The following is a 15,749-nucleotide window of genomic DNA, read 5'->3' on the forward strand; positions in this document are numbered from 1 at the left end:
TATTTTTTTATCATTTGAGACATGTTTTTCCATATGTATTTTTGTCTTAGTTTTGTTAATGTCTTTTTAACTCCAAAATGACCTCCGCATGGAGTATCGTGATATAATTTTATAAATATTTTTCAAATATTTATTCATTTCTTTTTTAAATTTCCCATGGGTTATTATATTAAATATTTCGTCACCTTTTTCTAGTGCGAAAGTCTTAATACTCATTCTGCTTAACTCAGATGATAGCTTCTCCCAAAGATTACCTGAGTAATAGGGATTATCGCTACACCTTATGGCCAATTCGTTCACAGAAGGGTTATTAAGAATCTTAAATTCATTAGTCGACTTACATAATTCAAATTTTATTTTTCTCGCGAGTTTAATATCTTTTATTGATGTACATTCCCAAACTTTGAGTTGATCAGGCTCACTATGAGAAGACATCTTATTTTTATTAGCATGCATATATTCCTCATTTTTATTATTTTTTTTATGCGCATTTTATTTTTCATAACTCGTGTTATCACCAGCAATTTCTTTATTTTGTCATCTATATTTTGAGGTATCATAGTTTTCAGAGTGTCGGAGTTTAATTGTATGCGTGAAAGTGCGTCAGCGTTAGTATTGTTTATCCCTTTTTTATAAATAATATCAAAATCATAATCAGATAATTCTAACCTTATTTGAGTTAATTTAGAACTTGGATTTTTGTGCGAAAATAATGCTATTAATGGACTATTGTCAGTTACTACTATAAATTTTCGACCATATAAATAAGGGTGGAAATTGAATTCCCCAGTGTAAAGCTAATAATTCTTTTTCGATAACAGGTTTATTTTTCTCATGTTTGTTCAAAGATCTGCTAGCGTAAGATATTGGCATATCGTTTCCTATCTCTCCTTGCGATAATACAGCACCCAGTGCAAAATCGGAAGCATCCGTTGTTAATACAAAAGGTTTATTAAAATCGGGATATTGTAGAATCGGTGGTGTTATTAGTCTATCTTTGAGAGTTTCAAAATCTTTTTGACATTCATCAGTCCATACAAACTTAATATTTTTCTTAAATAATGAGTTCAAACAACTTGTAATTTCGGCAAAATTTTTAATAAAACGTCTGTAGTACTTGCAAAAAGCTACAAATCTTCTTACATCGTCTGAATTTTTAGGTATTGGGTAATTGGTAATAGCTTCAAATTTGGTAGGATCTGGCTTTATCCCATTGGGTGTTATTAAGTGACCTAAATAATTTACTTCTGATTTTAGAAAACAACATTTATCTGGGTTGAGCTTTAGGTTATATTTGCTTAGTCTATCCAATACTTTTATAAGATTAGCATTGTGATGTCTGAAGCTACATCCATAAACAATGATGTCATCTACGTATAGAAAAGCTTCGGAATCTAAACCAGATAGAGCTATCGTCAGCATGCGTTGGAAACTATTGGATGATATTATAAGACCAAATGGTAGTCTAGTGTATTGATAGTGTCCATTAGGTGTGGAAAAAGCAGTCAACGGTCTTGATTTATGGTCTAGTTCGATTTGATTAAAAGAACTAGTCATATCCAAGGTTGAAAAATATTTGGCTCTTCCTAATCTATCTAAAATATCGTCTAAACGTGTCAACGGAAATTTATCGTTTACGATTTTGTCGTTCAATTTTCTAAAATCAACTACCAATCTCCATTTCTTCAGATCTGATTGTCCTTTTGTAGGTACAAGTAATAATGGTGCATTGTAGGGACTAATTGAAGGTTCTATTATTCTGCTATCCAGTAGTTTTTGAACTAGATTTTCAATTTCCTCTTTGTGGGTTTGTGGTGATCTGTAATTTTTTATGTATACTGGTGTATTGTCATGTAAATTGATGGTTTGTTTGTAAAAATTGTTCGTGGTTAAATCCTCATTATCAAGATGAAATATTGATTGATATTTTCTTAAGATAGATATAATTTCTTTTCGTTCTTCATCATTTAAATCGGTTAAATTAAATTTTTGCATTAATTTTTCAAAACGTTCTTCTCCCGTGATTTTAAAATTCTGATGTGCCGTTATTATCTCATAATTATGTAAAGGAATAGTTTCAATTCTTAAGTTTTTTATTAATTTATCTTTATCTGTGGTATTTAATAATTTAATATGCTGATTACCTTTAGAGGGGATGATAGAGTTCGCTATGAATATGCCTGGTCTTACTTCCCGATTTAGAACAACTGCATCATGATTAATATTTATTCTAATAGGAATTATTATTTCACTTCGACTAGGGATAGTTATCTGATTAATCTTTAAAGAATTGTCATGTATTGGGATAGTGATGGTCTCATTATTAATGTCAAAGGTCAAAACATACTTATCATAATCTATATTACACCTATGTTTTAATAAAAAATCTCTTCCTAATATACCGTCTGTACTAATGGGAATGTCATTTGGAACGAGTTGTATGTTTTGTTCCAGAATCATGCCATTAGTGTCTATACTAATAATGGTTGGACCAAATGATTTAATTACTTCTCTCGTTATTCCTGTTAAATTGCAATAATCCTCTGTGTCCGCTTGATAATTTTGTAAAAATGGTTCTTTGCATAAGGAGATGTCAGCTCCTGTATCTATTAGGAAAGTAAGTGGTTTGTCTGTATTTGCGACATTTAATTTTACGTAGTTAATTTTAATTTTACGTAGTCGTAAGCTAGAGAATAATCTGATATGTATCCCAAGGGCGATGTTAACAACACGAAGGGTTCTGCTGAACTGAACTTGCGTTTATTGTCAAATATAAGCTTAGCCTACAACATATCAAATAACTGTATAGTATAAAAGAGACAATAATATGTGATAAAAATAAATACAACGTATAAGTGTTATATGTATAACAGTTAATAATTAAAGAAGTATTTATACATATCATTCCCTCACCACTTTTTATGAGAAAACAAAGTAATTTTCTCTTAATCTTACATACATTTGTCTACAAAATATGATTTAACTTGACTTCATTACACATACATATATTTATTTGCTTATTATTTTTATTATTATTATTTTGTTTTTTTATTCTTTATTCTTAAGTCGCTTTAAGCGTTCGGATCTCCTTAATTCTATTTCTATGGACGAGCTTCGTTTTCTCTTTTTCTCTTCCCTCTTATAGGTATTTACACGGGGTAAATATTTTACAACCTTTCCAAAAAATTTTTTAAGCTGGCTAATATGAGCTACCCTTCTTGCTCCGTTTATATTAATATAATATCTAACATTACTAATTCTAGACTCAATTTTTACACATATCCATTTACAATAATTATTTGAAACATTTCGATATAACACAATTTCATTTGGTTTGTAACTTATAATTTTTGTTTCTTTTTCCACATCATTCGTCCTTCTGAACACTTTTTCTTTACTTATATATGGAGCTTTTGATAGAGGGTTCAAAATATCTAGCATTGTTCTTGGATTATAATTAAAAATTAAACTTGCTGGTGGAACATTTGTTGTTGTAGACGGTGTTGTTCTATATTTTAATAAAAAATTATTTATCTTAAATTCCCATAATTTATGTTTCGTTTTAGGATCCAACAAATACTTCTTTAATGAATGTTTTACAGTTTGAACTGCACGTTCGGCGGAACCGTTTGATTGTGGGTGGTAAGGAGGCGATTTCAAACATTCTATTCCACTTTTAGCACAAAATTCCTTAAACTCCTTTGAACTGAATGGAGGGCCATTGTCACTTACTATTTGGTTCGGCAAACCAAAAACTGAAAAAAATGACCTTAAGGTCTCGTTCACGGTACTAGCACACATTGACTTCAAAACATTCGCATCTATCCACTTGGAAAAAGTATCAACTATAACCAGTATAGTCACTTTTCCAATTTTACAAAAATCGATGTGTATTCGGTCAAAAGGATGGCGAGGAGTTGGCCATGATGTCAAAATCGGTTTATTCGAATTCTGATTTGTTGAGCATATCTGGCATTCTCGTACATATTCTTCGACATCATGATCAACTCCAGGCCACCATACATACGTTCGCGCTAGAGATTTCATTCTAACCACGCCAATGTGGCCACTATGTAACAACTCAAGGACTTTGGTTCTCAAAGCACTCGGTATTACCAGTCTTTTCCCATAGAATAAGCATTCCTCCTCACTTGCTATAGACGTTCTCTTATTATAATAACATAATAAGTCGTTTGGAATGACCTTTGGCCATCCAAACCGAATGTAGCCGTATACTTTCTTAAGATTGCAGTCTTTTCCCATTTCCTCTTTTACATCCTCGATCTTTACTGGTAGTTCATCTACTAAATTGAATATGTTTATGCTGTCAATATCATCTCCCGTCCCGCAACGTAGGGGCAATCGAGAAAGTGCATCTGCATGACTCATTTTCTCTCCCTTTTTGTACCGAATGGTATAATCATATGATGAAAGAAATATTGCCCACCTTTGGAGCCTATTCGCTGCTAGGGAGGGCAAATGTTTTTTGTCGGAGAATATCTCTCTCAAAGGTTGGTGGTCGCTCTCAATAATGAAGGGTAACCCGTATATGTACTTGTGGAATTTGCGTACAGAGGAGACAATAGCAAGAGCCTCTCTGTGAAGTTGAGAGTAATTTTGTTCACTTGATTTTAATGAACTTGACATGAACATAACAGGTCTCTCCTGTCCATCGATTATGTGTGATAGCACGCCCCCCACACCGTATGAACTAGCATCACACGATATTACAATTGGTTTAGAGGGATCGTAATGAGCCAAAATTCCGATTCCCGTTATCAACCTCTTGCTATTATCGAAAACCTTTTGATGTTCATTTGTCCAGGTCCAATGCACATTCTCTCTGGTCAATTGATGCAATAAAAATAATTCAGATGACAGATTTTGTACACAACGGTTGTAATAGTTTATCATGCCGAGATACGATTTCAGTTGACTCCTATTCGTCGGTGGTGGTGCTTCTACTACTGCCTTAATCTTCTGTTTTGATGGTGAAATCCCATCATAATTAATGGTATACCCCAAGTAATCAATTTCATCTCGGAAAAATTTACATTTATCAAAATTAATTTTTACGTTGTACTCAAGTAATTTTTCAAGAACGACACCCAAGTTCCGTTTACAGTCACTAAGGTCACTTCCACCCACCAGAATATCGTCGAAGTATACCTGGACTTTGTTCATCCCCTTCAATATCTCACATACAATTTTGGAAAACATTTGTGGAGCCGTCTTTAATCCATAAACAAGTCTCCTATATTGATAAAGCCCTCTATGCGTATTTATGGTCAACAATTCGCGAGAACGTTGTGAGACGTTAACCTGTAAGTAAGCTCCGGTCAAGTCTAATTTACAAAAGTACTTCCAGCCAGATAAACTAGATAATATCTCGTCTATCCGGGGAATTACGTAGTGTTCATTCTCAACAAATTTATTTAGTGTCTTACGGCAGTCTACACATATCCTAATAGACCCGTCACCTTTGTTCACAACTACTATCGGACTAGCCCATCGACTTCTGACTACCGGAACGAGTACACTTTCTGAGCATAACCTTTCCAATTCTTTTTCCACCTTTTCCCGTAAACCAAAAGGTACCGAATAAGCCTTTGCAAATATAGGATAGGCTTCGTCTTTAAGTGCAATTTCAGCAACATAGTTTTTTATCGTCGAGAAATGTTGTCTAGAAAACAACTTGGCATATTTTTTAAAACAAAAATCATGGTATGGTTGGTTCAAATCTACATTTTGCACAGAATTTATCTTTAGAATATTTTCTCTCCAATCGGGAATAAGTTCATCCAACCAATTCCTTCCGATTAATGGGTTAAACTTATGCGTTGAATTGAGAACTACTAGTTTTAACATTGCTATTGTTCAGGTTGACACCCTGTTAGATTTAAGTTTCATGAATTGTAAAATACACCCCTGAATTATAACGATATCTGAAAAAATGACAAATGACTTATCGAAACTTTCGCTTACTTACTCTCTCGCTCAAATACCCGAAGGTACGAATACCCCCGCCAATAAATTAAATTTTAATTTTTTTTTTTTTAAACCCGAAATTTAATTGTGTTTTTATTTATTTCCCCCCTCATTGATAAATTATTTTATTTAACTCCCCGCCTTTTCATTGGTCCTTCGAACCGGATAAAACCGCCCGAGATTTAAAATAAAATAATTTATCATTGAGCTTCTCTTTTTAGAGCCCGAAAATCAATTGGTTATTTTGGTATTTTTTACCCCCTAAATTATTGGCTATCACCATTGTTTTCCCCTATAATATTCATCATACCAAGGTAAGGTTGTTGACATTTATTAGTGGTGAAAATAAAGTAAACAAAAGTGCAAGAATATCAATAAAATAAAAGAAATAATAAATACAAAGTCACTCTTTCGTTTGCCTGTGTGTTGTTGTTGTATTTTCATTTGCCCATACGCTTTGGTTTCTAACAACCAAACGAAAACAACAGCTTGCATTATTACCCCCACTCCCGTCTCTCTTATCAAGTAGTGTGGTTGACTGTTATACGGACATACGTGTGTGTGTTGCATTCAATTGTACTACATGTTGCATTGCATGTTCGAGTGAGTTGTAACTGAACATTGCACAGTGGGCCCGATAGGAACAAAAGTTGTTCATTAAATAATTTTGAAAATTATTTTACATTGAAAAATAAATATTCAAATTAATTATTTTAATTGATTAATTATTGGAAAATATTGCAAGTAAAAGGCAATTGTGACTGTTTCGTATAATAAATAATAGTGATATCGAACTAACCCCGTAGTTTCACCCGTTTGAAATATTTTTGATTCTTGCACATTGTATCGTATACTAATACGTAGTTTTGTTGCACAGTGGTGTTGGTAAGACCAAAATTGAAATATTTTTTAATTTACGAAAAATATTCAAAGGCATTAAATATTTGTTTATTGCCAATAATAAAAAAAATCATAACTTTTTTGAATTTTTTTGAACCCTATTTACGTTTGTTGTTGGAATTGAGTTCTGCAACCCCGTTTTCATACCAAATTAAACTTTTTACTCGAAATTTGAATTTTATTGAAAATAATAATGTCTGATATCAAGAATTTGATTAAAAGCGCAGACCGCTTAATTGATTTGGATATGTTCGTGACTTCGCTCAAGGAGGATGATCACACCGTCCACAGCCTCAACATTCATAAACAGGAAATTATTCGACTTTGGGAGAATTTCCGTGAAATTTATGAGGAATTGTGTGACACTATGGGTTCTAGTGATGATATTGCCAAAGTTAAGGCAAAATATATCGCAACATATAAGACGTATGTGCGTGGACTAGCCCTTATTGAGTCTTTAATTGAAAAGCTCAATGCGAAGAAGAAGTCTTCTAGTTCATCCCTTCCAATTCACCTTCCCCCTTGTGATACTGAGATTTTTTCTGGTGATTATAAATCTTGGCCTACGTTCAGAGACATGTTCTCTGCCCTATATAAAGATAATGAACATATCAGTAATATTCAGAAAATGTATTATCTGATGCAAAAGACGGAAGGTGAAGCCCGCGATATTATCAAAACATGTCCGATTACTAATGAGGGTTTTCAGATGGCTTGGCAAAATTTAGTCGATCGTTATGAGAACAAAAGGGTTCTTGTAAACGCCCAACTCAAGATTTTATTCAATCTTGCACCCGTTTTCAAGGAATCTGGCCCCTCTATTAAGCAATTGCAGCGTACTATGAGCGACTGCATAACTAATTTGTCTCTTTTGGGCATTGATACGAAGAATTGGGACGTTATATTTGTTTTCATATGTTCCACCCGTCTTCCTGAAGTTACCCTAGGACATTGGGAGCAATCTCAAGGGTCAAGTTCTGACCTACCTAAATGGGAAACAATGGATAAGTTTTTGACTGCTCGGTATCAGACCCTTGAGTCCGTCTTTGACATTAAAGGCGCCCATAATATTTCGACGTCTTCTGGTCCGAGTTATGTAAGGAAACCTACTAGCCCAAAGAGAAAGTTAATTACTAATAATAATGGTAATAGAAGTTTTAAGATCTTCTCTACTACTATACCATCTAATCCTCAGCAGAAATGTCCTCTTTGTTCCGAATCGCATCCCCTACGATTATGCGAAGAATTTCTTCAAATGTCGGTTAACAATCGATTGGAAACAATCAAGCGACTCAAATGTTGCACGAATTGTCTGGCTTCGTCGCACACTTTTAGCAATTGTAAGAGCTCAAATATATGTTTCTTCTGCAAACAAAAACATCATTCTCACTTGCATAGAAGGGAATCCTCAGCACAAGTAAGTCGAGATTCGAGCTCACGACCTGGAATGTCCCGCGATATGGGAAATCCAGCCCGATCAGCTTCTGACGATGTTCCTTCTACATCAGAGGCTGTCCGTTCGTTGCAAACTTTTGCAACTGCTATGGAAACATCACAGTTTTCTACAGTTCTTTTGGGAACTACTGTGGTAGATTTGTGTTGTCATGGCGTGAAGTGTTCTGCTAGAGCATTGATAGATCCTGCCTCGCAAGCAACTTTTATTTCCCGAAAGTTGCCGATATTCCCAGTTACTTCTGCGAATATTGTTGGCCTAAACGGCACGATATCGGCGAAGTCTACTAATGTTTGTAGGATCTCTTTGTGCTCCCCTATTGACCCAACTTTTGAGTTGTCGACAGATGCGTATGTGGTTGACAAGTTAACTGGTCGTTTGCCTACTTATTCATTGTCACAGCTACTAGATGTAGATCTGCCCGAAGTCACGATGTGTGATCTAAAGTGTTCTCATATGGACCTTTTACTGGGTGGTGATATATATTCTCGGATAATGCATACTGATGTTCATAAGCACCCTAATGGTGATCTTATTGCCCAGAAATCAGTTTTCGGTTGGATCGTGACTGGCAAAGTCTCCCAAACCAAGCCCCTACAGTCGGTGGTATCATTTTACAGCCACATAGAGTTGAATGATCAACTTGCTAGGTTTTGGGAAATCGAAGATGTACCGAAAGTATGCACTATGTCAGAAGAGGATAGATGGTGTGAGGAATTATACCTACGAACGACTTATCGTAATGATAATGGTCGATATGTTGTTTCACTGCCTTTTAAGCGTGAATACCCCAAAGATTTGCAACTTGGTTTGTCCCGGAATAATGCCATTTCTCAATTTAAGCGAAATGAGTCGCGGTTAATGAGAAATCCCGAGCTGAAGATTCAGTATGACAGGGTACTACAAGAGTACGCTGATTTGGGACATATGACCATGGTTGATGAGAATAAGGTAAATTCTTCTAATACTGTGTATTATTTACCCCATCACGCTGTTTTCAAGCCTGACAGCGCCACCACTAAATTACGTGTGGTGTTTAATGCTTCCAGTGTCACTTCTAATGGCGTTAGTCTTAATAACGTATTGTATACTGGACCCGTTCTACAAGCAAATCTAATTGTTTTGATTCTCCGATGGAGATTATTTAGATTTGTCTTCAATGCCGACATCGAGAAGATGTATAGGCAAATTCTGATTCATCCCGATCAGGCGTCATATCAGCGAATTGTTTTCCGTCTAGCCCCTGATGATATAATCCAAGATTTCGAATTGAACACGGTCACATTTGGTGTGAACTGTGCCCCATATCTTACTATTCGGACCCTACTTAGACTTGCTGATGACGTCGAGGGTGACTTCCCGACTGCTGCGGAGATAATACGTTCGCAGATGTATGTCGATGACATTTTGGCAGGAGCTCACAGTTTAGATGATGCCATGAAGAGCCGTGATGAACTTATGGAAGTTCTAGGTTCTGCTGGGTTTAATCTAAGAAAATGGACTTCTAATGTGCAGGGTCTTTTGTTAGATTTACCCCCCGAATATTTATTGGATAATGACTTTTTGAATATTTCCAATGAAAGTACCGCCAAGACTCTGGGTTTACGTTGGAACGCTGGAAAAGATGTTTTCTTTTTCAAGTTGGTTTCAGCCCCTACTAGATCTTCCGTCACCAAACGAGCTGTTTTGTCTGAGATAGCTAAATTGTTCGATCCAGCAGGTTGGCTGGCCCCTAAGATAATAGTTGCTAAGATTATAATGCAACAAATTTGGAAGGACAAAACAGATTGGGACGAATGTTTGAAACCCATGACTCTGAATAGATGGTTTGCGTTTTTGGACGATTATAGTGAAATCGAACGGATAGAGATCCCCCGATGGGTTGGTTTCAGCCCAGACCATGAAGTTCAGCTTCATGCATTTTGTGATGCTTCTGAGAAAGCATATGCGGCTTCACTATACGTCCGAATTAAAAACGCCCCTGGTGATTATGTCACGCATCTGCTCGCAGCACGAACTAAGGTAGCGCCAATCAAGATTGAATCCTTGCCCCGTTTAGAGCTCTGCGGTGCAACTCTATTGGCTGATATGGTTGAGACTATTCGCTCCGAGCTGAGTCTCCCAGAAATTGAGACATTCTATTGGACTGATTCGACGATAGTTTTGTCGTGGCTTCAGAAGCCCCCGTGCCACTGGCCTACGTTTGTTGCGAATCGAGTAGCTAACATCTCTACGAAAATCGGTACTAGTAATTGGCATCATGTTCTGTCACACGATAACCCCGCTGATATAGCCTCGAGAGGTTCTTCAGCGCGCGATCTTCTAACAAATAACCTTTGGTGGAAAGGTCCCGCTTGGTTATGTCGCCCTCGCTCCGAATGGCCAAAATCTACGTTTAGAATCATGACTAATCTTGAAACTAAACCGATTCAAGTCAATTTGAACCAATTATCCCCTCCTGAGGATATTTTGGCCCGTTTCTCTGATTTATCCAGAGCCCTAAGAGTTTTGTCATATGTATTCAGATTCTTTCATCGAATACACCCGAAGTTTAAATCGACACAGACGCATTCATCCTTCAACTTGGAACAGGGTGAGATCAACTTTGTGAAAGGTCGTCTTGTTGTCCTCTGCCAGCGTCGACATTTCCCTGAATATGTGGCGCTGGAGAACAATGCGCAGTTATCTCGAAAGAGCCCTCTGTTGAATTTCAATCCGTTTATAGATTCTGTTGGATTTATGCGGATGAATGGTAGACTTGCGCGTTCCCCTACTCTCACCTATGACGAGAGATTCCCCAAAATTCTACCCTATGATGCCCGGTTTACCAGATTGTACCTGGAGTACATTCACAAGAATACGGTGCATGGTGAAAATGCATTAATGTTGAGATTAATGAGATTGGAATTTTGGGTACCCAGATTGAAGAATCTCGTCAGAACAATCATCCATAATTGCCGTACATGCGTATTGTTTCGGAAGAAAACTGTAGACCAAATTGTGGCCGCTCTTCCCCCTGAGAGAACTACGCTGTCTCGCCCGTTTACATGCACTGGAGTCGACTTTGCAGGCCCCTTTGATATAAAGACCTATATTGGTAGAGGTTGCCGTATCACTAAGGGATATGTGCTTGTGTTTGTCTGCTTTGCGACTAAGGCAATTCATTTGGAAGCGACAAATGACATGTCGACTGATTGTTTTATTGCTGCATTCACCCGATTTTTCTCCCGAAGAGGCTGCCCTTCTAAGATGTTTTCGGATAATGGGACATCTTTTGTAGGAGCTTCTAATGTTCTTGGTAGAGACCAAGCCCGATTTCTCGCTGAAGTGAAGCAAAATCTTATTTCGCTTAACGCCTTCCAATTATTAGAATGGAAATTTATTCCCCCTGGTGCGCCACATATGGGTGGTCTTTGGGAGGCAGGAGTTAAGAGTTTCAAGACTCATCTTAAGAAAGTGTCTCACGCTCAGAAGTTTATTTTTGAAGAGTTCAGCACAATGCTAGCTAGAATCGAGGCATGCCTTAATTCTAGGCCCCTTAGTCCTATGAGCGATAATCCAAACGATTTGGCTCCTTTGACCCCAGGACACTTCCTTATAGGTTCTGCCCTTCTCTCCCCACCGGAGCCCGACACGACAATTGAGTCGTTAAGTTATGTGAATAGATGGCAGAAACTTAAAGTCCTTTATCACTCTTTCGCCAAACGGTGGAAAGAGGAATATCTCGTTGAACTCCATAAGCGAAATAAGTGGAAATTTCCTCAAAGAGATTTTGCCGTTGGTGACCTGGTAGTAATCAGGAAAGATAATTTGCCTCCACCAGAGTGGAAAGTAGGTAGAATCGAAAAGATCTACTTAGGCCCCGACAACAAAGTGCGAGTTGTTGACATCAGGGTTGGAAATTGTACTATTACAAGGCCCGTTGTCAAACTCGTACTACTACCTGTTGATGGACAAAATTAATAACATTTTATTTTCTTTGTGTGTGTGCTGTCCCCATTTTTCGTATTTCCAGACATGTCTGGCCCATCACGTCGTCTCACAAATGAACGCCCTGAGGCAGATAAAGACGTCACCCAACGCACGAAGAAGGGTAGTGAGGTGCGGTGTAAGATATGTTTGCAGCCTCACGTACTTCGTCTCTGTCCTCGTTTTCGTGCGATGGATTCGGCAAAACGTCGGAGAACAGTGATGAAGCTCGGCTTTTGCTTCAACTGCTTGGCGGAGTCCCATAAACGCTTGAATTGCAAGAGCCGTGAAAGATGTATGGAATGCTGTGGTGAGCACCATACGATGCTCCACCCGAGGTTTGTTGGGAAGCGTGAAAATCCCCCCAGTGCCGTCGCTAGCCGACCCCAGAATTCTAGGAAGGCCACGGAAAAAGCTAAACCTAGGAAGAAAACTCCACGACGAGACACCCACCAAAGGCGCTCGCTAGATGCTCGTAGCAACACCAATGCAGCCAATAGGATGTCGACAAATCCGGAATCGCATCAACCTCGAGCCGCCGGCGGACGATGCACCTGTGGTCACAATCCGGTCAACACTTCCACTGTTAGCCCCAACACCAGCAGTGGACCTGCTACGATTGTGATTCACGTCCATTCTGGGTCCCATTGAATTTATTTATTTATGTTTTTTGTATTTGTATGTCCATTGAATTGTAAATTGAATTCTCGTTTTTTTATTGTCCCCTAGCTCCTGCTTGCCCCTATGTTGCATTCCTGCAAGGGGGGCGGGATGTTCAGGTTGACACCCTGTTAGATTTAAGTTTCATGAATTGTAAAATACACCCCTGAATTATAACGATATCTGAAAAAATGACAAATGACTTATCGAAACTTTCGCTTACTTACTCTCTCGCTCAAATACCCGAAGGTACGAATACCCCCGCCAATAAATTAAATTTTAATTTATTTTTTTTTAAAACCCGAAATTTAATTGTGTTTTTATTTATTTCCCCCCTCATTGATAAATTATTTTATTTAACTCCCCGCCTTTTCAGCTATTTTTCCCTTATACTCCACATTAACAACAACATAACCAACAACGTCAACTTTATCACCAGTAACAACTTTTAAATTTTCCTCTTGTCTCTGCAATCTAATATTATTTAAATATGTATCATAATATGTAATATGACGTATTGAGACACACGCCCCCGTGTCTACCTCCATGTCTATAATGTTATCTTCAATTTTAACAGAAACAAATAATGAACTTGTATAATTACATGAAAACAAATTATTTAAATAATCACATTCCTCTGAACAATCGCTACTATAATCACATTTTTTAACATACTTGCTTTCGCGTCTTGTATTTACCAAGTTCTTGGGACGGTTTTCTTCTTCTTCGTCTTTTTGTTTTGTCCAGCAATACTTCTCCATATGTCCGCGTTTTTTGCAGTAGAAACAAACGATGGTTGATTTTCTCTGGATTTTTTCTTGCCTTTTCTTTCTACCATAAGACTCTCTATTATCATCACGTGAGCGCGATATGTGATTAACGGTTGAAGGGCCTCTCATTAATTCCATATCATTATTTGACAACTCCATTGATAACGCCATTTGACAAACTTTTTCGAATGACTCAATTGTAGCTTCATTGAGAATTCTGGTCTGGATTTTGTCATTTGATAATCCACATACAAACTTTATAATTAAGGCCTTCTCAAGGAATGACTCGAAATGGCATTCTTGCGATAATTGTTTCAATTCTACAATGTAGTCGGCTATGGTTTCTCCCACATGTTGATCCCGCTTAAAAAACTTGAAGCACTCAACTATTATGTTCTTTTTGGGTTTAAAGTGATTCTTCAGTATTTCCACAATTTGTTGGTATTCGAAGTGGCTCTCATTCTTGGGTGCGAGCAGGGAACACATGGTTTTATACAACTCAGCACCTCCAAGACTTATTAAAAGAGACGTTTTGTCATTGTCTTTTACTATTTTATTTAACGACAGGAGGTGATTTAATCGATTGATGTAAAGGGAAAAATCTTCCCTCACGTTATAAACCTCCATTGTTCCAATTAAAGCAACTGGTCCCTCAGCCATTTTTGTTTTGTTTTCAAAATTGTTCAATTAGAATGTTCGAGACTTTTGATTTGGACCACTTTTACTCCGTCGCCAAAACTGATATGTATCCCAAGGGCGATGTTAACAACACGAAGGGTTCTGCTGAACTGAACTTGCGTTTATTGTCAAATATAAGCTTAGCCTACAACATATCAAATAACTGTATAGTATAAAAGAGACAATAATATGTGATAAAAATAAATACAACGTATAAGTGTTATATGTATAACAGTTAATAATTAAAGAAGTATTTATACATATCATAATCAATATATTTTTTTTTCATTTATTGGAACATCCCCGAAGATGCAGGAGGATCCATATCCGGTGTATGGAAGTTTCCCTTTTCCTGGACATGGTTAACATATTGGTTCCTCCCGCTATAATTTCTATTATTATTCCTATTATTATAATTATTAGTAGCATTACTATTTCTATTGTTGTAATTATTATACCTGTTGTTATTGTCATTATTCCTATTTTTTTTGCCTCTAGTTCTATTGCTATTATTGTTGGTATTAAATCTATAATTATTATTGTTATTATTACTGTTGTAATTATTAAAATTGTTATTTTTTTAAATGTATTATTATTCATATATTTGTGGGTAGGATTGGATTTCTGATGAAAAATCATATTCTGTTTCACCCGAGATACAGATTTTTCTGCTAGTTGTAGGGCTTCGTAAAAGGTTGATACTTGACTTGCCTCAATAGTCTGGATCAGAGCTGGGTCTTGTAATCTATTCAAAAATGTATTGAAAGCTATAGCGCACTGAAAAAACAGTGAACCCTTTTCCATTGCAAAATGAACTAAACTGTAGTAATATTGACCATGATTTAGCCCTTAAGATTTTTTTCAACATGTCTAGTTTATAATTCTCTTAAATTTTAGTTAATCTATAACATTGTATTTTAGTTCATTTTCACAACACCATAAGATTTATATACGCCTACCAAGTTAAAAAGTCAGTATTAGTTTGGTTTACCTGCTTATTTTTTGGGAAACCCGATAATAAAAAGTGGTTAACAGTCTCTTTAAAATGTCGACGACTAAACTTTTTTTAAATCAATATTACACAGTACAGAGAAATTAAATAATTAAAGGAACAACAACCCGTTTTACTATTATGAAAATTTTCATACATTAAAATTCAGCTTTCTTTAAGCAAAAGTACTTTATTATAAAAACTTATGATGAAAGTTCTTAATACAATGTTTTTGTGAATAAAAATTATGACCACGTGGAACAAGAAAGTAGTTTATCTTAACTCGCTATTTTGACATTTTGACTTTTCCTTAGTTTTTTATTTATCGTTAGTATATTCA

The 15,749-nt window shown here is 36.4% G+C and overlaps 3 protein-coding genes across 3 annotated transcripts; 2 read left to right on the forward strand and 1 right to left on the reverse strand.

Annotated features, from left to right (window-relative positions):
- Nucleotides 1-6,213: 6,213 nt before the first annotated feature.
- On the forward strand, nt 6,214-13,181 carry LOC142234530 (uncharacterized). Its single transcript, XM_075305697.1, has 2 exons — nt 6,214-6,302; nt 12,357-13,181. The coding sequence occupies exon 2, from the start codon at nt 12,359-12,361 to the stop codon at nt 12,959-12,961; it is 603 nt and encodes a 200-aa protein (XP_075161812.1). The 5' UTR covers nt 6,214-6,302; nt 12,357-12,358; the 3' UTR covers nt 12,962-13,181.
- Nucleotides 7,082-12,304, forward strand: LOC142235496 (uncharacterized). The gene has a single exon (XM_075306748.1). The coding sequence runs from the start codon at nt 7,082-7,084 to the stop codon at nt 12,302-12,304; it is 5,223 nt and encodes a 1,740-aa protein (XP_075162863.1).
- Nucleotides 13,182-13,326: 145 nt separating the features above from the next.
- Nucleotides 13,327-14,400, reverse strand: LOC142235497 (uncharacterized). The gene has a single exon (XM_075306749.1). It carries the CDS (start codon nt 14,398-14,400, stop codon nt 13,327-13,329), a length of 1,074 nt encoding a protein of 357 aa, XP_075162864.1.
- Between the last annotated feature and the right edge of the window lie 1,349 nt (nt 14,401-15,749).

Source organism: Haematobia irritans, chromosome 4 (assembly GCF_050003625.1).
Source record: "Haematobia irritans isolate KBUSLIRL chromosome 4, ASM5000362v1, whole genome shotgun sequence".
NCBI classification, from domain to species: domain Eukaryota; kingdom Metazoa; phylum Arthropoda; class Insecta; order Diptera; family Muscidae; genus Haematobia; species Haematobia irritans.

Coding starts and splice junctions, on each gene's coding strand:
- LOC142234530 (XM_075305697.1), top strand. CDS start 12,359: ATGTCTGGCCCATCACGTCGTCTCACAAATGAACGCCCTGAGGCAGAT.
- LOC142235497 (XM_075306749.1), bottom strand. CDS start 14,400: ATGGCTGAGGGACCAGTTGCTTTAATTGGAACAATGGAGGTTTATAAC.
- LOC142235496 (XM_075306748.1), top strand. CDS start 7,082: ATGTCTGATATCAAGAATTTGATTAAAAGCGCAGACCGCTTAATTGAT.